The following is a 20878-nucleotide window of genomic DNA, read 5'->3' as shown; positions in this document are numbered from 1 at the left end:
AGTCACTGAAATAAGACACATACAGAATTTTTGCTTAAATTATGTGAAAATCATCTTGTTTATTTGCTCACAGAAAACAATACATTGATTTAAATATTTAAAGACATGTTTTGTGATTGAAAGCCAATATGCGAGGGAGTGGTAATGTCCTTGAATATTAAGTGATTTTCACCTGAGAGACAAAGGGTCCTCCCCTAAAGGCTGCTAATGGCCCATCAGTGTGACTGTGACTGAGGCAGGTAAGACCGAGTGTGAGGAGGCTGAAAAAATGGGTTTTTAAAATTATTTGTATTTTATTTACAACACAGTATAATCAAAACATACATAATGAAGGTCAAAGACACTATTGTGCACACTGATCTAACCACAGAGATGTGAACATACTTTGAGTCATTCCTGCAACAGATTCTGTTCAACAAGTGAAACAAATAAATCATACCTGTTATGTTAAGTGTTAAGTGTTTCTGCTACTTTCCATGGATTCAAGAAGAAACTGTTGAACTTCTGATGTTTGTGCAGCACTCTCAGAGGAAAACAGTTGGAAGAGACTGAAAGTCAGCAGGATTCATCATCTGTGGTGCAGGTGTCTGATTCAATAAAATACAAACAACCAAAAAAAGAAAACACATTTGTGAGCATGTTTATATCACTATCTCTATCTATCTATCTCTATCTCTATTTCTATCTATCTATCTGCTTTGTATTATCATAAAGACATTTTATTTTTGAGAAACTAATTATTGTTTAGCACGCTATTAAAATCTATTTTTGAACAGAGTAGGCTATTAATCATAAACATGTTCTAAACATACTTAGACTCGTAGCATTCATCATGTTACAATGTACTCTCATATTACTTTTATTGTTTTATATAGAGCATGAAAACATCATCGTGCCATAAGAAATTTAAATACAATGAATTGCCCATCATATTCAAAGTGTTTTACTGGATTGCAAACATTTTAGTCAGGAATTATAGTTTGGGGAAAACCCAACTATGATTGTGTAGTCATATAGCCATCCTGAACATCATGTATGATTTTATAGTGTAGAAGATATGATTCTGCCGCCATAGACTCACGCATGCTTTGTACTATAAAAGGATGTACTTTGTACTATAAAAAATATATTTTATATCTGAGGACTAATTGTTATCGTTTAGCACGTTATTAAAATATATTTGTGAACCGATTATTAATAATAAACATGGTCTAAACATTCTTAGATGTGTAGCATTCATCATGTTGTAATTTGGGAAAAAACCCAACTAGTAATGTGTTCAAGTTTATGTCACAATAACACGTTAACTAATGCAGAATATAAACATTACTAAAGCCCGGCTCACACTGTGCGGTTTTGGCCACGATTTGGTCGTCTGAGACAAATTTTGAAAATCCTAAGATTCCTATAATCCTAGGCTAAAATCGGTTGTCTAGATCGCTGGTTTGACATGTTCACCGACAGCCGATTAATGGCCGTTGCGATCAATTTTTTCCTCCGATTAAATTCTGGCAGTGTCAGAAGATTTCAGACACTTTCCTGCAGTGTGACATATCTTACGACGACCGTCAAACCAAGATCCAATAGGAGCACTGAACTTGATGACGCAATTAGCGCGACAACTTCAAACCATTCATTATTTGTAAAAACAATATGTTTGTATATACAAAGTAAAGTTTACTTAGTTTATTTATTAAGGGGCAGGATGTTTAAACTCGAATAACAAAATTACCTCAAGTTCGCTCTGTGTAGAACTGGAAGTCCATAAAGTCCACTTTTGCCCAGCCATGACTTGCTCCACACACGTCGTCTTTTTCGGGGTTTTTTTTAACATCAAGGCATGTAATTAATAAAACTAACGCTACACGTTGCTGTTGTTTGCTAGCTACCATTATAGCCAGAGAACGCGGGTCACGAATTGATGACGTAAAACTCCGGACAAGTCTTGAGTATGTCCGTTTTTGTCGCGTCTTGACTGTCGTACAGTCTGACATTTAAGACAACTGAGATCCTACAGTCTGACATGGGGATCATGTTCGTACAGTGAGACAAGCAACAATCGCAAAAGACTATTAAAAATCGCACAGTGTGAGCCCGGCTTTACTCGTCAGATTGATCTTCTCTTCTGGATGAAATATTGTTCTTTTGAGGGAAATCCAGCCTTTACTCAGCGCGTCGTCTTCCAGAAACGAACAGTATAGCATCAATGAACTCTTCACTCCTGACACTTTGTTTATATCACGTGGTTATTTACATGTGAACGAGGGGGCGGGATCACATTAAAAATGAGTTAGACGGGACAGACTGAACATCGTGTTGGTTTCATACGGATTACTTCATCACAGAATATTTGTTACTTCATTTGAAAGAAGACACTTCAAGCTTTCTATAGAGATAACTCATGTTTCTGTGTGTTGAGTATTCGCTGAGTTACACTTCATTTTAGTGGCGCATTTCTGAAAACAGATTACGGAGAAGACAGAGCGCACCCTGTTTGTTTTCTTTATTTTTCAAAAGCACAAAGTTTAGTTGTTATTATGAGTGTATACAAATAAAAGTAGACCCCTTACAGATTCGAATGGTGTATTGCTCTTATCTGAATGATCAAAAATGGCAGAGTAATTCAAGCTCATTTCTGCCTTATCAGGAAAATCTGCCCCAAAACGCGTATTCGCGTTTGTCGAGCTCAGAGGGTTAACAGTGTGACTGATTGTCTTTCTCACATATTGTGTAACTTAAAGGGCATATTGCAGGTTAGAGACTCCAGTGGGTGGATGTATAGAAAAATACTGTAGGAACTAGATTTTCTTTACAATATACTTCAAAATACGCTATTAAGGCTTCTGGAGTTGTTTTTGTGAGAGAATTTTACTTCCGCATCTGAAACGCGCCAAAACCGGAAGTGACGCATCAAAAGGGAGAGCGGTCCATTTAAACCACAGGAAAACAAAGGATCGCAGACAGTTCGGACGCTGAGGAAATTTTAAATGTGTATTTACACTCGTATGACGGACCACAGATAAAATGATGAGCCTGCTATGCAGCCAAGAGAGCAGGACACGCCAGGATTAGACAGAACAACGGTCAGGGAAGACTAATTGAGTTGATGTGAGGAGAACAGGGCAGGTGTTTGGTGAGAGATCAGTGTTAGCTTACAGATATACACACGTTAGCTAATGTAATCAGGCAATAGCAATGCTAGTATTGATACTACCAGTAATAGAAACTAATAAGCATTGATCAGGCGTGGCACACTCGTTAAAACCCCTTAACTGTCACCGTCCTGTATACGGGACACCTAACATTACTTCAATATATTACCATTAAATCCTAATCTAATCATGACAAACTATATCATTGGAAAGGTCCAAGACTCCAAAATATATATTTTACCACTGTTTGTTGTTAAAAATTATGTAGGAGCAGTAATAGATTAATTTATGACTAGCGCACCTCAAAACATATACACCATAATAGGAGCTCTGACCTTTGACACACAAATTATATTCGTTTCCTTTTTTTTCCTATCTGTTTTAGTAATCATCATATATTATATATCATTTGAAAGCTTAAAATCTCAAAATTCATCCTGTGAAAACTAGGGGTGGCACGGTACACAGATGTCACGGTTCGGTACGTACCTCGGTTCGGGGGTCACGGTTCGATACAATTTCGGTACAACAGGGGAAAAAAAAGACATCTACTTTGCTCAGTTTCTTTTATTTTTATGTGAAAATGCTAAATATTATTACATGTTATATATATAAAATCTGTTTTGTTTTCATTGTGAGTGTACACAAATAAAAGCAGACCTTTAACTACAAGCAACAGCACAAATAAAAATACAACAGAGTAAAGATACAAATAAAATAATCAGTGATTTTCAGGGGGTTTTTTAGGTACAGAAATTGAAGTACGATTAAAGTAATCAAAGGTAAAACAGCATTGCATATTTGACTGTATAAATTAAAGATTACTCTTTATTAAAGTTACAAAAGCGATTCAATCAAGAGCAGTGAGTGATTTCTTTGTTGTTGCTGTTTATTTAATATTAACTGTCACTTTAAGAGAAAGCACTGATACTGTACGCCCAGCCGGCTATGTCTGCTATAGGATACTTACCAAGACGGGCATTTTGACAGAATTTTGTGTGAATTTATCCATTAAAACACAATACTTCAGAGAGAGCTTCATATTTGCGCGCGTTCTGAGGCGCAGATTTGTGCGCTTCTGATGAGCGCACGCACAAATCTTCTCACTGCGCGCGCGAGCTCGCGTCCTCTGGCTCTTAAATATTTGAGCTGGCAAAGCTTACATGACTTTAGTCTAAACACCGATATCAACGTGTGCTGTTCAGGTCTCACCTGTGCGCGCGCTATCAGCACCCGGGTGATGACGGAATAAATGCTCATATTCCAGCATACGGCACTCGCATTGAACAAGAGTGAATGATTTGTCCACTTATTTTTTTTTTTCTCTTTCTCATCGCTGTTGTTATAATGTACTGGGAAGCCAGAATGCGCATCCATTAACAGAAACATACATTAGCCGAACCCTATTTGTTTTACGTGTTATTTATAACAAACCACATGCCTTGTCAGAATTCAGTTGAACCGCGGTCCTAGCGCGTGCCGAACCGTGTGTGGAGAACCGTGCGGTTCGGGTTTTTTTCCGCGAACCGTGCCACCCCTAGTGAAAACGGATATTGTGTCACCATAGAAATGGTACTTTTCCCCCTTAGTGGGAAGTGTCATACTCCAAATATATTACGGTCTTATAGAATCAAAACTTTTTATAATCTTGACAAAATACATATCATCGGAAAGGTCTGAGTCTCAAGATTCCATATTTGGTTATTTTGTGATGGGAGTAGGGCTGGGTATCAAGTTCGATACTTTTTAGGCACCGACCGAATTGCCTCGATACCACCGAGTATCGAAAAACGTCTTGTCGTTCGGTACCAAATTTCGATACCTAAGGGGTTAATCTCATCACCGTCAGTGAGCCAATAATCCTGCAGCACTAGGTGTGTTTGACTAGAAGCGGCGCGGCGCTGATTGATCAGTGTTTGACATCCGCGAGAGCGTTTCGAAAGCGCACGGAGCAGTCTGCTCTCTATATAGCGCAGTTTGTTTACTAAACACAGACTGAAGCTCGCGTGACGCTCGCGGTGATTTCGGCGTCTGCCGCCTAACTAAATGAGGACATAAACACATGAACAACATCTCCAGAACTGCTGTGAGAGTCAATTAATGAGCATTTTACCGTTTGATTTGAGTAAAACTAACGTCATATCATATACACACAGAACTGTAAAGGTATTCCAGGCAACCCGTCAAAATAAAAGTTTGGTTTAACTTGGAAGACACTGCGGCAGAAATATATTAATATTGTTCAGCAGACAGTACATACTGCTACTATTAAAATTATTAAAACTTTATTATTATTTTTTTTAGTAATGATCACACAACAGTTATTCCATTTTTTAATTTTAATAGTAAACCCCCTTTGTTTGCCAAAATAAATAAACTTTGATTTTCATTAATTTAAAGAAATTAAATTAACGTTTTATGTCGTCATTTGAAAACTAGATACAGAACACAGAATTTCTGAGGAAAAATAAAACATTTCATTAGGCTATTTTAAGAATACATTTAAATAAACTAAGTTGTTTTTATGCATTCAAATAATTAGACATACTACACCAGAATTTAATAACAATAAAACATATGGTGAAAGAAAATAAAACACCCACTTATGAAAGTGGATGAAGATTTTAAAATTCTTGAAGTCTTTAACAACCTAGAAATGATGATGTGTTTTAAAATGAACACGCACTAATGTAAACGTAGCCTAACAGATGTGTAAACTGAAAACAATTTGAACTTTATTAAAATTATTTATTTATTGTGTTGGATATATTTTGTTCTTTGTGCAGTGGCTCAGGAGATGAGGCTTTGAGTCTGTATAAATATCAACATTAAAAAATAGTTTTTTGAGATAATGTAATCTTATTAAAACTGATTTCATAAAACTGGTATCGGAAAAAGTATCGTTCAGGAACCGGTATCGAACTCAAGGTATCGGAATCGGTATCGAAAATTTTTGAACTATACCCAGCCCTAGATGGGAGTAAGAGTAAATTGATACATTTGTGACAGAAAAGTGCATAAAAAAATTCAATGGGGTTTGAATGGCAGCCGGTGGCTGTTTGTGGTATAACGCCTAAACAAAATTGCATAGTAACCTCAAATTTTTTTTATCAACTTCAAATTTGGAACAAAACTTATTTAGACACATGGCTTTAATTTTATGCCAAATTTGGATTAAAACATATTTTGTAAAATATTTATTTTACATAATATATAGTAATAATAGTACCGTACATATTATTTACAGTAAATTTAAACTTTTATAACTTTTTTAACTTTCATTTTTTGAAATTATTTCACTTCTGCATTAATCTGATGATTGTCTTCTTTTAAAGGAGACCAACCTTAGGTCTGTATTCAAAAGCATTCATGAATTATAACAATTTAACTTTAAATAGTGCACTTTCAAGTCTGTTTTCAAAAAGGAAATGCGAGGAAAGCATAGACCTCTCCAGGCCAGCAGACACATTTTAGGGCAGAAATAATTTATTACTCTAAGAAAAGTACTTGTATACATGTATAAATGCATTGTTAAAGATTTTAATATTAAAACAGTCTGAATAATTTTGATTCTCAATTACAAGTTAACTCTATTTAGGTCATGACTACCTATAAGTAACACTTTTTGATGCCATTGGTATAACACAATCAATAATGACAGCATACAGATAGGGATGGGTATCGTTAAGGTTTTAACGGTATTACTACTCTTACCGATACTGCTTATCAATCCGGTACTTTAACGGTATTCTTATCGGTACTTTTTGTTTTACTTTGTTTCTTTGTTCATGTTGTTACTGTATCTTATCTTATGTATATAAAACACTAAAAATGCCTGTTCTTCATCAATTTGTAAATGCACCAGTGTGCAGGTATTTTTAGTGTTTTATATACATAAGATAAGATACAGTAACAACATAAACAAAGTAAAACAAACTGACAAATACAATAAAACAAACACACAAACGAAATGAAATAAACAGTGCTTTCATTTTTCCATGAAGGTCTACTAATATTAATGTTCAGGTAAGTAATAGTTACAAAAGTAATCAAATGTAAATGAGCACTGCATAGTTTTCACTGTATGTACTGATAGATTTATGTTTATTAAAGCTATAACGTTGTTCAGATTAAGAGCTGTGGGTGATTTTCTCTTTGCATTTTGTTCTTTGATTAACATTGATGGCTCAAGCTCCAGTCTGACACTTTAAGACAATATACTGACACGCATCGGATTTTCTCCCAACTGTTCTCGTCCACTTAAAACATAAAAGTGAAGACTCTCATAACCGGCCATTTTGACACATTGTGTGTGTATTTTTTGGCATATTTTTGTGTGTTATTTCGACGCGCCCGAAGCTCAAAGTGTACTTTGCTTGTCCGTTTTGGAGCACGCCGCCGCGCAGGCACACGCGCGCGCACACATTTCAGCCTGGGGAACAGCAGATTGTACTGTCAACGTTTTACTATCAAATATGTCCTGCAATGTAGCAACAGTAAAGACGGCATTTTATAACAATCACTGATTGAGCTGATTCAGATGTTAAGTTTTGGTTCGGAGGAACGAATCCGCGCCGCTATGAAGGGAAGGGAGTTGTGCTAGAAGAAATGCGGCTATAATCCTTGGAAGCCAAAATCGAAAAAAAAAAAACTTAGTTTAATATAACAGCCACATGCCTAAAGTGTGAGCAGATGTTTGAATAGTTGGTTCTCTCTTCTATCATAATTAAACAGGACTTTCATGTTGCGTGTTCTGAAGCTCCTCCGCGTGAGCGCGATCTGGCTTCTGAATTGCGCATAGCAAAAATGCATCATAGACAAATGTTTGAATATTATTGCACATAAAAACAGATATATATATATATATATATATATATATATATATATATATATATATTTATTTGTTTGTTTGTTTGAGGGAGAGAAACAATAAATGTATGTGTGTTTTCTTAATTTCTCCAATACCGACAGAAGTACCGATAACGTCAGAGCTTATCGATACTCCGGTCTTTCATAATTTAGCCCCGAGACCGATTTAATACCGAGTTTCGGTACCCATCCCTACATACAGACAAGTTGTCCGCTGGGCCTATGGTGTTCTGGGCAGCCCTTACCTGCATGTGTTGTGTCAGCTATTAGAAGATAGTTTACAGAGGAAGGAGGACTTTATAAAGGTTTTGAATGGCCCCATTTTGTTGAAAATCAATAAAAAAAAATCGCAATCATGCAGATCTGCATTTATGGTTAATTAAATTCAGTTTTATTTATACAGCACGAAATCATAAATATTATTTCATAGCACTGTTAATACCCAACTCAAAACGCATTTCAACTCAAAACATTTCAACTGTTAATAAATATACATGTATGTAGATGTACCAAACATATACTACCAAAAGAAATACCATCTGACCCATTTAAAAACATTTAACAATCTTTCAGTCTGGGTATCACACTAATGTGTTAAAGTGTGTTAAATGTTGAAGGCTGTGCTAGATATACACCAACAGCCTCATCATGCTGATCCTCTGACTGGAGGGATCTGGAGAGAGGAGCAGGTGTAGTGGACATGACGGTGCTGTGTTCTTGTGGAGCCTGCGGTGACCTGCAGTATTCCTCTCTCAGACGGCATATGCTGGGAGAAGCAAGCACAAGTTTAGATCACATTCACTGCTGACCATGCTTTTCCACTTGGCCTCCATCACATCTGTTTAGTTACACACCACCGCGGTGTTTGAAGCAGATGCATTAGTGAAGTCCAGTCTCTTCGCCTGCACTAACGCACCGAGGCCTGGAAGATACCGTCCTATTTCTTGTTAGGAAACCTGTGGACTCGATGTCCTGACAGGCTGGAGTTTGTGCAACCTCCACAAACACAATTTACCATGACAATGATAAATATGAAATAAAAATATCTACCGAAAACCTACTGACTCGCACGCGCTCAAAGCAGAGTGCGGCACACGACTCCCTTATGTGACGTAATATGATGCGATGTTGAAAAAAAGCGGTTTTTGAGAACTGTCCAGGAAAGCCTCACTTTTTTTTTTATCTAAATTTGTGCCCTCACGTCTTGTAAAACATTTTCAAATCCTGCATTAACGGTTCATGTGGTATTTTCATACAAGGTTAAAAAAATGTTAACCTGCAATATGCACTTTAACTGTTATGAAACTGAATAGCTTCCATTCGCACGTAGCCAGCAAGAGAAGTCTACGTCTAAACGATACTAGTTTAGAACTTTATTCATCTTGTGTACCTCTTGCAGGGCATTTTGATCCTCGAGACCTTTTTCCATGTTATGGTCTCAGTTATTACATTTGCATGCAAGTTTAAGTCAGAGTAAACAGTATTTTGTTTATTAAGTTAATGCTTGAGTCCATCTGAAAACAGTTCAGTTTTTGTCTGACAAACCAAAATAATGTCATTGTAGCTTTTTGACTAAACTTTGTGTAGCATGCATGCACATTAATTAGACTACAGTTAATTCTTCATTGTACACTGACTGTTTTGCTGTATGCTTGCTCAGAGACAGAGGTGTAAATAGCCTTCAAATATATTTGAAGGTGGTGGATGAGGAGATTCCCCCTGACAATGTAGAGCGCTTTGAGTGCTTAGAAAAAGCAGAAAAGCGCTGAAATGCGGCGTCTCCAGATCCCTTTTACTTTCACTTTCTGCTTGTAGTGAATTGACTGAGATTAAGATGTTCACCAGCATAAATCTTGTGCAAAGTTTGCACGTGTGCAAACCCGGGTGCAAACGCGTGTGCTTCTGTGATATCCATTGGCTCGCCTTCATGGTTTAAAACAGAAATATTTCTAACATTGCGACATAACCAATTGCCCTGCTCCCCATATCGAAAACGTACCGAACCGTGACACCACTGTTTTGTATCGAACCGAACAGTGAATTTTGTGAACCGTTACACCCCTAGTAATGAATTATTATTATCATTATTAAATTTGATTTTGGCCATATATACATAACACAAAAAGAGTAGATGAACACTAGCTTAAGAAAAAAGCTGCCATACTTTGTAATGGCTTATGTAAACATGCTTATTGTCATAGAAATGAACTGAGAAGTCTGAACTGACCAGCAGATCACATTATCAGCAAGGTGGCTCTTGAGAATACTCCAGTTATGCTTTGCCAGCATGAGCTATTCTCAATGAGGGGTTGGGAATTGTGGCAATAACTTGTCCCTGAGTGGACCTTTATTCAGATTTATTATGCAGCACAGTTGTCGCACAGTAAACCACATTTTTCACATGCTCTGGGCTTTTTACTCTATATAACTTAGGCTATGAATCACTGTAATCGGAGGCGGATGTTGTAATATTGCCAGAGTATTTGTTACTCACCCAGTACACTGTCATTTCGTCTTGACATTCTGAGTTACGATGTACGATTTTAAAACGGATTATGACTCTACAATGGTGTTATTCCTCATTTTTCACAGCCGTAATGTGGCAGTGCATGTTTTTAATAGCCAAATTTGCTTTTCTTACAGAATTGATTGGTGCAAACAAATCAAAAGTGCCTCTGCTTCCTCTAAAGGGATCAAAATGTTATTTACTATTTCATAAATGGGGATCTTGTCTTTTTCTATAACTTGTTCTGTCAAAAAGTGAATATTTTCCTAGGCTCCTTGTTTCTTTTCAGAACCATAACAATTTTAAAAAAATTTATAAATCCAGCACTAAAATTTTTTTTTTTTACACTTTTACTAGTGAGACTGTTTCCATTAGGCTTTTATCTTAGAGGATGCAAATATTGTACTTTTTTTTTTTTTTTTTTTTTTTACCTGGCAAGGTTATTTAGTGACGTTATGTGTATTCGGGGTTGTAATTGGCTGCATCTTCACTTCCTGTTCTGCCGTTTGGTCAGGGGCAAGCCTGGCCACCCACTCGCTGTGGTTACGCTGTGAGTAAATGTGTACGTCATAGTGCTCTTGCTCTATGGCTTGTGCTCCTCATGAGGGGTGTGGTGCTCCAGAAGGATATGTTCTGACACTCTGCAACATCTGTCACTCTCAGAAGAGAATTGGGTGAACGGTCAGCCTGCCGGCTTAGACGCCAAATCTGATCATAGGGATTCAAATTTGCGGCTTTTGGCATGGATCTGTAGGATCTCTCACCCTCCCCCACCGATGCAGCAAAAGTAGCGTAGTACTCTGGTGAATAGAGACTGATTTATGGCTGTGGTGTTGAGACACCTCTTCCTGCTCTTAACTAGAGCTGTGAGGAGATTAAAGCTGTGGTGCTGTCACCCACAAGCAGACATCTTTCCTCCTTCCGATCACTCCTCCTATTGAGATTAGCTGTGGTTGTAATGGTCAGCCTGTGTCACCACCTTTAGGGCTTTAGGACAAAAAAAAAGTTAGGGATGGTTCAGTTGAGTCCACTTCAAAGAGATGCCTTGCTTTTTGTAAACTGAGAGGTTTAGAGAGAGGAAAATTGGGGGTTGGGTGAAGGAGGAACTGGATGGGAGGAGCTTGAGACGGGGGTGGAAAATTTTTCTTGTGGGGTAGCTGAAGCATTCCTCGCCCCCCACTCATATATGCATAACACCCCCTACATGTGCATATTCACTCACTAACTCATATACACACATGGAGGTAGTTGTGGTTGAGTAGGACATCTTAACAGGCTGCATTTCCCCCACCCTTTCCTGGTTTATCTCACATCTACATAATTCCCTCTGCTCATCTGATTACCTCACACTTGGGACAAGCTGGTTAGGTATGCAAAGTGTGTATGAATTTACACCTTAATCATACTCCAAAATGCTTCAGAAACGCACAAATGCAGGCGGCAACAGGGCAGGTTTTAAGACTTGGCTTCAGCAGGTTGGCCGCCTGCTTGTGTTCCTACATCTGCCTGGTCTGGCAGCTGCTGTTGTTTAACTACCACTGCTTCTGCTGCTGCCTCACTCTAAACTCCTTTGTTCTTTCCCCACCATCAACGAATTGTAAAGAATGAATGAATTTAGGCTTGGTGCATGTGTGTATTGGCCCTTTTGTTTGGAAGCAGAAGGAACAGAGGGTGGGGGCTGGGATCAAAGGTTGGCAAAGAGTCAGTTACAACTGATTTAACTGCAAAAAAACACAAAACAAAACTCAGTCTTACCACCCTTCAACTGCTCTCGTATCTCTCAACAGCTGTGACTCACTGGCTGAAAATTTAATAAAGAATGGTTAAAGTGAACAAAATAGTAGAGGCTTGCTCTCTCCTAGAGCTATTTGTGTTAATACTCCTTCTCTCTCTCTCTTCCTCTCCAGGTCCTGTAACCTGACTTTGCCTGACGCTGCGTTCTCTGAGAGAATTAAGGAAATATGGAGTGACATGCTGCAGATTAGTTAGCGGATTAGCGGCTTTGAGGACATCCACCTCTTTGTGAGCACACATTCCCTGTCCTGCTTCTGAAGCTCGGCTGCACAGCAGGAGCGCTGCAGCCATGGCTGACCCAGGCATGATGAGCCTCTTCGGAGACGATGGGAATCTGTTCTCTGATGAGTTGGAGGGCCTGGGGGACTGTAGCTACCCCCAAGGTCAGGCAAATCCAATGAGTCAACAGATGCCCCATGAGCACCAAGGCTACGGGCAGCTCCCCTCTACTCTTCACCTCTCCTCACCTGCTGTACCTGGACAGGCCAAGCTTGGCCACCATTTTGACCACTTCAATCAGTATGAGCAGCCCAAGATGCATTCAGTGGACCAGCAGGGGGGCCGGATGATGGGGAACGGACCAGTAAATGGCATGTCCTCCCCTCATTCCCGCTATCACGGTCCTCCGCCAGCTGCGGGAGGGTCTGCAGGGCATCATGTCTACCCGGGAGCACAAGGAGATGGCCGGAGCCAGTCATTCTCAGATGGTGGAAATGCATGGGGCGCTCAAGCAATGCAGGTGCCCGATCAAGCTAGACCCGCTTTCCAGCAGCAACCGCCACAAGCCTCGTCTCATCAGCACGGCCCTGCCGGACCACAGGGACATGCCCACCAAATGGGCCCTTTTATCGGCCGTGGTGACTATGCCATGCAGGGACACAACCAGACGCAAACACCTCCCAGAATGAACCACTTTCCCCAAGGCCTCCCTCAAGAAGCCAGTCATTTCATGGGTCACGTGGGGATGACTCAGAATCCTGGCATGTCGGGACCCTCCATGCGTCACTCAGCACAGCCTCCTCAGCAGCATCAGCAACCCAATCAACAATTTCTCCACAGGCCTGGCCAGGGTCCGGTTCATCCGGAGTCTGTCGCCAGCCACAACCCCCAGTTCCCACAAAGCCCTTCAAGACAGCAGCAGCAGCAGGTCATGGGCGGAAGACCCCACCAAAACATGGGCTATAACATGCACAACCAGCAAGTCCCTTCCAACACTGTAAACAGCTCAGGGCAGTACCCTCCCTATCCTTCGTACGGCAACCTTAATCAGGGATTAGCCAACACTTCAGGGATGAGTCCCAACTTGAGCCTTACCACCAGCAGCAACAGCAACCCTAATGCTCCTGTGACCCAGGTGCAGCGCTACACTGCCCCGACGGGGCCCCAGCGCTACCCCACACCTGGGGCTCAACAGGGACCAATGCACCAGCAGCCCATTCATGTGAACCAAATCAACACCCAGCCTATGCATCCAGCTCAGAACCAGGTTGCAGCCCAGCAGAAGCTGCAGCAGCAGCATCTACCGCCTCCACCTCAGGGATCATACGCCTCCCCTCCTTCCATGTCGCCTATGAGGAACCTGGCTACCCCTGCAGGAACGCCTCCTCCCCAGCAGGGCCGCCCACCCAGTGCGGGTTTGGTAACTGATGTGAGCGGCTACCCTGGCGTGCCGCATCAGTCTCAAGGCCCAATGGCTCATGCCCAGAGAGGAGCCTGCCCAATAAATGCAGCTCAGCAGCATTCCCACCAACAGGTGCCGTCACATCCCTCACACCCACATCCTCCACCAACCCAGATGTACGCTGCTTTGTCACCCAATCACAGGGCCACTGGCGCTCAAGGAAGACCTCCAGCAGGACCGGGTGCGAACCACACAGAGCCCCAGGACCAGAGGCTGCTCACCCAACAAGCGCAGTGCCAGCAGCTGCAGACGCCCCCGTTGCCTTTCCAGCTGCAGCAGATGCACACCCCTCCCTCGATTCCCCCGTCACAGACACACCTGGCTGCACACCACCAGAACTCCCCTCCGTCTCAGCAGGCATGGGCACCTCCTCACCAGTCGCCTCCACCCATGCAGAAAGTGCCTCACATGCAGGTGAGTTGTGCAAATGAAGTATGCATTCCATTTTAAAAGTCTTTTGGAAAGTCCATGTTGTGCACGTGAGTGGCAGAAGGCCCGTTTGAGGGTTTCTCTTAGCGGCTATGGGGCTGCCTGTGCCCCACCAGTGTGGAAATGGATTTTTATAGCTGTTTGTTTCCTCCTCGCTGCATATCCTGGCCCTCCCCATGACACAGGCGCCACAGTGCTAATCTCCTAACCCCCACCCCTCCCCCCTTCCCACTCTGAAGGGGAAATGCTCCCTTCCTGCTCGCAGTAAGCATCACGCTCTTGCTCGCTCTGTCTGCATCATTTCTGTCTCTCTCGCTCTGCTCTTTCTGTTTGCTTTGCCTGTCTCGGAGGACTCATGCGTGAGTTAATGGCATACAGCAGGATGCGTCCTTTTGGGAGGGTGGAGGAGGGAGCCAGTGGGGAAAGGGAGGTTAGCAGCTCTCAATAACTGTGTGTGTCACGTGCTTCTGATGCCATTAGCTTGTTTTGCTCTGAAAGCCTCTTTCTCTGGTGACCCATTCACACACAATGACTGCTGTTATGCCAGCGTGCACATCCTGCACATAGCATTTGTGTGTCTCTTTATCTCACTCATACCAGTGTTGACAGCCATGGCTCGATGTCAGTGGTGGTGTCTGGCTGATTGTGTGATATTAAAGTTTTGTGGTTGGCATTTAAGATCAGTCTGTATTAATTCATCCACCTCACTTGTGACCTAGATGAAGAGCATGCAGTTAAGTGTACTGCCTTCACTGTAGCTAATAAGCCATCTTGTTTTTGTCCCAATCATGAGTTGCCTAAAGACATTTAATCCTAACATATTTTCTATCTGCTGTGGTGTGAAAATAAAAATAAACCCTATTTTCTAAATGCATAAGCTTATTGTGAACAATTCATCTGTTCAATATTTTCAACAATTCATAACTGATGTTACAATGAATCGACAGACTTTTCTGGTGACATACTAGATGTCTCTAATCATTTAGTATGTTTAACACTGACAATGTCTTACAATTGACTGTAAGCTCAATATCAGATCTGTCTCCATCCAATCAACAACCGTTAAACCAGCAACCGCAATCAACAACCATATAAAACCAAGTTCCCAGCCCTACATGTTAATTTGTTTTACTTAGATGTATGTCACAGTATATAAGAAAAGATTTGTGAGTGCTTCGTTTACATCATGACCAGTGTTGGGAAGGTTGCTTTGAAATGGTTACACTACTTTTTATATTTTAAAAATTTCCAATTACTTAAAGGAATATAACTGATTGTATTTGGTTACTTTTTGATTACTGTTCAGAATTCAAATTTCTACATTTTTGCTACATTTTTCTAAACTGATAATCATTTTGAAACATTTAAAGCAGGGAGGGCTAACCTTACAGTTGCCCTCAACTCTGATTACTGTCAGACTTCCAAAATACTTCATCAAGATGATCATTTAATTTTAAAAGCACAGCCACCACCAAATCAGACTTTAGTACCTCATTTTACTTTAAGATTGTTCTGAGGTAAAATACAGATTTAAAATCATAAAATATGGTTTTATTGCTGACACTGTTTTTGAAATCAAATCTTTGCAAAGCAATGACAGGTAACACTGGCATCTGACAATGCTAATTTAATTTAAAAAATATGGCGCATACACAAGGCCAAATAGGAAATATAACAGTTACCAAATAAGCATGTGTCCTAAACTCTTGAAACATTGGTGAAACATTCTTTTTTTAAAACAATTTAAAACGGCAGTCAATGCAATTTTGGAAAGATGTCAAATCTGTTTGTGTGTGAAAATATTCAATTGTAACCACCTTTGTAATCGTTAACGTTTTCACAGTAACTGTAACAGATTAATTGCATTTTATTTTGTAATTAAATTACGTAATTCCGTTACATGTAACTAGTTACTCCCCAACACTGATCATGACACACAATTCATTGATATCAGGAGATATCATCTGATTTCTGAAACCTGCAATGGTTTTCAAAAAAATAGAGCAGGAACATAAATTCCGTTTATAACCAATAGCCAATAGCTGAACTCTGTTTTGTGATTCATATCATGCCCCTATACTTGGTTGAAGTTGGCATGAAGTTAGTCAAATTTGTTGGTCACTTTCTTGCACACCTCCCAAGTTATCAAAGAAACATAGGCCCCATTTTCTCCGATCAGAAGGTGCAGCGCTATTAAACGCCAGAGCCGTGTCATTCATGAGATATTGAGAGGTTTGATGAGAAATAAATGAGACTGTGAACTTTAAGTAGAGCAGTGCTTCATCTAAGGGTACAGACTCTTCATTGTGGCTCCAGTCAAACTGGTACCAAGCGCAAGTGTACACAGCATCACACTGGGCTTTAAGAACTAAAATAGAAGTGCAGATGGGAATGCGTGCATGCATGCCATGTTTATGATTCCTTTATTTCCCGTTTAGCAGTTCATGCAAGGTGCCAGCCTCCTGAGACTCTCTGCTGACAGCAGCTGCCTGCCATCTTAGTGGTGTCACACTCTCTCTGGGTCAGACGTAAGCAGAGCAGTACTTCCTTAATATTCAGCATACAGCCAGGAGGGTACGATTGTATGCTTGCACTTGCTGTTCTTAATTTGCGCAAACCAAATGTTGTAAAAGGAAGTTGCAACACAGAATGGGTAAAATGGCAAGTGCATAATGTTCTAGTAAATCTCTGGCTTTTTGATATTTATGTTAAGCCTTAACTTGCCATCGTTGTCCGTTTTTAAAGATTGGTACTGCCTCAGAGCTTTATAAGTTAATGTGAGACAGAGATAGGAAGCCTTTGCTATACTTTGGCATCCTCAAGCGTTTTTATTCCGTGGGAGTTTTATTTGGAGTAGTTAGCTGCTAGTAAGTAGCTCACAGTATCTAGGTGTTTCAGTGCCATAAATTTGCAGCTCATTTAGATTTGCTCTCAGCCAGAAGCAGACTGAAGTTCAACAGCAGTGAGCAATGAATCTTGAAGATAAAGTTTAGCAAGGGTCAGGCTCCGTGTCTGGGAGCCAGCTTTTCATCAGATGAATTGGGTGTTAACTCACAGGTTCGCCCTGCAAAAAGCCTGCCGTGCTGAGCCGAAGCGCAGTGCTCCTTTTGGGAGTATTTAGCTCACCGAGTGAGCACTTTGCCTGCTAGATTAACTGACACGTCAGTCTCCCCCCTCCGAGAGATGAAATCCTATATTGAACATATTGTATTCTGGACTGCTGCTGTCAAATTAGAAATGCAGAGAGAGCGCATGCGGTAGGCCTATTGTCATTCATGCAATTGATTATTGGCGAGGCTTGGCAAGAGGAGAGACATTTATCCATTAAAGCGGCGGCAGAACGTTCCCTGCTCTAATGATCACCGTTGAACTGGGTGTTGGGCATTTTCTGTGACCTTGCCACTGTTTGGCATGCATGGTGCACCCTTATTTCTCATGCTGTTGTTTACAGGAAATATGAATTTCATCACCACAATGATGTGGTTTACGAAGTCTTTTGTTTTAAAAGCGAAGTGCATGGTATGCAATAAAACTATAGACTAGAATCAACACATGGCTTATGGAGAATACACAATGTTCCTCCCGATTTGCCAGGATGGAAACTGCTTTCACCAGGCCAGTTTGTGTATATGCCTTTTGAAAGCTGTAGCATATTGCATTAAATTTGCTGATGTCTAAAACCAAGGCATTTATGAAGTATAGATATAATTTATTAGTGTCATAATGCCTCAGTCCCATCTGCTACAGCGACTCTAGGAAGCTGGACGCTTAGCACAGCTGCCAACATGTTTCCTGTCAGTCTGTCTTTGACATGAATGGAGAGGGGGACGGCGATAACTGCAAGGAGAAAGGCAAAACCGTTGCTGCGTTAATGCTGCTGAGCTACAGCTAGCACTAATGGGAGCTAAGGAAATCAAACCAAGTAACATGGCATGCCTCAAGGGCCAACAGCAGCAGGGGCAGCTGTTTTGAGTGCATTAAAATGTGAAAATGTGTTAATTCACTTTTCCCCAACTTATCCTAGCTTTACTGGGCAATAAAAAAAAATGCTACTTAATGTATCTGTTGTTGATTGATGTAAAGAAGCAGCCATGCAATGAGCTTTGTTTAGCTTCTCCTGTGGCTGTGAGATATGCAAAAATGCAAAAAGGAAATCCTCTAGTTGTGTCTCCTGCCTTAGTTATATTTCTTCCTTCTTGGTACTAACAGATCGCCCTGTCTCTCTCTCTTCGTCATCAGCATTCTCCATCAGACCCTTCCCTGGAGATGATAACATCTAGTAAGACACCTGCCTTGGGCCCAAACCTCCAACCAGCCAACTGTGACATACAGCAGACGGAGAGCAAGCTCAAGCCAAAAAAGAAGAAAAAGAAGAAAGCCAAGATGAGTGAAGGCCAGGAGGGTGAGGACAGAGGAGAGGCGGCTTCTCTGATAAACGAGGGAGACTCTCTTATGGCTCCCGTGGAACAGTCTGTCGTTGGAAAGAAGAGCAAAAAGAAACCAAAGGAGAAGGAGCCCAAGGAACCGAAAGAGCCGAAGACTCCCAAAACCCCGAAGATTCCCAAGACACCCAAAGAACCTAAGGAGAAAAAAGTGAAGACTTCCACCCCGAAGCCGAAGAGCTCCAAAAAGCCCAGGTATGCAAAATCTGAGCTTCCTGTAGTCTTTGAAAATCATAACTATGGTTTTATCTGCATTTTTTGTTTAAATGTTGCAAATGTATCCCATATTTACATGAGCTTCCAAATGTGAAATCTCCATATTTACTGTACGTGCTTACTCATGTACTGGATGGAGTCACAAAGCCTCATGTGATCATCTGGTTTATTGAACTGTAGATATGTTTAGTATGAGTTGTTTTCTAGGTCTGGTACAAGCTTATGGCGCTTTATCAGAGTTCAGTCAATTCAGAGTTGTTAGAGGTGTTCTGTTTTATAATGCCTTTGCGAGACAAGGAACTTGATATTGTCTAAGACTTTCATTTAGCTTTTTTTTTTCTTTCTTTTTTTTTTTTCTTTGAATTGCAAGCGCTAAACCACAAACTTGACACTTCTGATAAAACCTTCGCTAGTTGCCTGAACTTCATTCCGGAGGCTTTTAAAAAAAGATAATCGCATCTCATCTTTGCTGATCATTTGTTGCTGATTGCAAGTCATTAGTCAGTTTATATATTATTAACGTTACCTAAAACGGTATACAATCATGTACCATTTGACTTCTGTATATGGTTCACAATAATGCTGCTTATTACATTTAAATGATGCCCCCTTCCTTTTTTTCTTCGTCCCCCATCCCCCTCAGAAAAGAGAGAAAATGCATCCACCCTGAATATGCAGAGCAAGGTTGCATGGCCATTTTTCCTGCATAGTAACATGATCTGGCTGAGGAATGTGTCCGCCTTCCCCCTTACCCCCCCCCCCCCCCCCCCCCCCCCCCCCCACCGCCCATCCTAACCCCCGTCACTCCACCGCCGCGTCCCTTTCATCCACAGGAAAAGGGCCGGGCCAAAGCAAGCGCATCTGCAGCACAGTGCCAGAGCAGTAGGTCATCTGAAGGGGGAGGAGGGACAAAAGTGTGTGTGTTTGTGAAGAAGGAAAAGAGGAGGGGGGGGGCGTCTCCATTCAAAATGGCACCTAATGCTAGTTAGTCCACAATGCTGTCTCATTAATCATGCCGGCCTGAATTTGACCAAATCTGCTACAGAGCTGGATGTGTGGTGTTGGCGAGCCCCTGTAGATAGATTTTAAACTGTGTGGCCCCATTTCTCAAAAAGTGGGCTACGTGTAATACATTTCGCATTTGATATGAGTGTCATTCATTTCCCTTCCTCCATCTTCATTTGTTTGTCTTATCAGCTCCTTTAACGTTTTCCTTGTTTAGTTACTCTTTTCATGCAACTGGAATACAGGAAACTAGGTTGGACGTTAAAAGTCTTGGCGTTCTTATCTGACAAAGAAAGCACAACTATAAATAGTCATTTTCAGGCTGCACCATGGGTAAAATGTTGAGTGTCTGTGAGCCCAGGTTTGTTTTCCATATACACACAGCCATCAAACACTTCAGAAAGATCCCTCCTCAGCGCTGCATTGCATGTGGCTCTTTCCCCCCACGAGAAGACTGTTTTGCATTGCAAATACACACCTCTCACCTTCAATTTATTGGCAGGTTCCCAAGCAACTATAGCAAAGCCCCCATTTTAGTTGGTGGGGTTGTTTTCTAACTGCATAACCAACTAACCTGGGTGGGCAGTTCTGCCGACCCTTTGATTTCCATCTCATGTCGAAGCAGAGTCTCTTTCTCTTTCACAGATTATCTTAGCTACATCCTGTGTGCTCAAATACGAAAACCACAACAGTCGCGGTTGCATAGGAAGTGCTGCAATGTGTGTGTACTTAAAGATCTTCGCTTGCGGGACCAGCATGCTTGTTTGCTCACGAGTCTAACTAC

At 41.0% G+C, this 20878-nt stretch overlaps 1 protein-coding gene across 3 annotated transcripts in view; it reads left to right on the top strand.

Annotated features, from left to right (window-relative positions):
• Window positions 1–20878, top strand: part of LOC306881526 (chromodomain-helicase-DNA-binding protein 7-like) — a 64688-nt gene that overhangs the window by 7632 nt on the left and 36178 nt on the right. For all 3 annotated transcript variants that reach the window (XM_079435677.1, XM_079435675.1, XM_079435676.1), the window contains 2 exons: window positions 12435–14416; window positions 18671–19068. In XM_079435677.1, coding sequence (XP_079291803.1) covers window positions 12611–14416; window positions 18671–19068 — 2204 coding nt within the window. In that variant the 5' untranslated portion in view covers window positions 12435–12610. The remainder of the gene's footprint in view (window positions 1–12434; window positions 14417–18670; window positions 19069–20878) is intronic.

This window comes from Barbus barbus, assembly GCF_936440315.1.
Source record: "Barbus barbus genome assembly, chromosome: 15".
In the NCBI taxonomy this organism is placed as follows: domain Eukaryota; kingdom Metazoa; phylum Chordata; class Actinopteri; order Cypriniformes; family Cyprinidae; genus Barbus; species Barbus barbus.
This window is presented reverse-complemented; position numbering and strand designations above follow the sequence as displayed.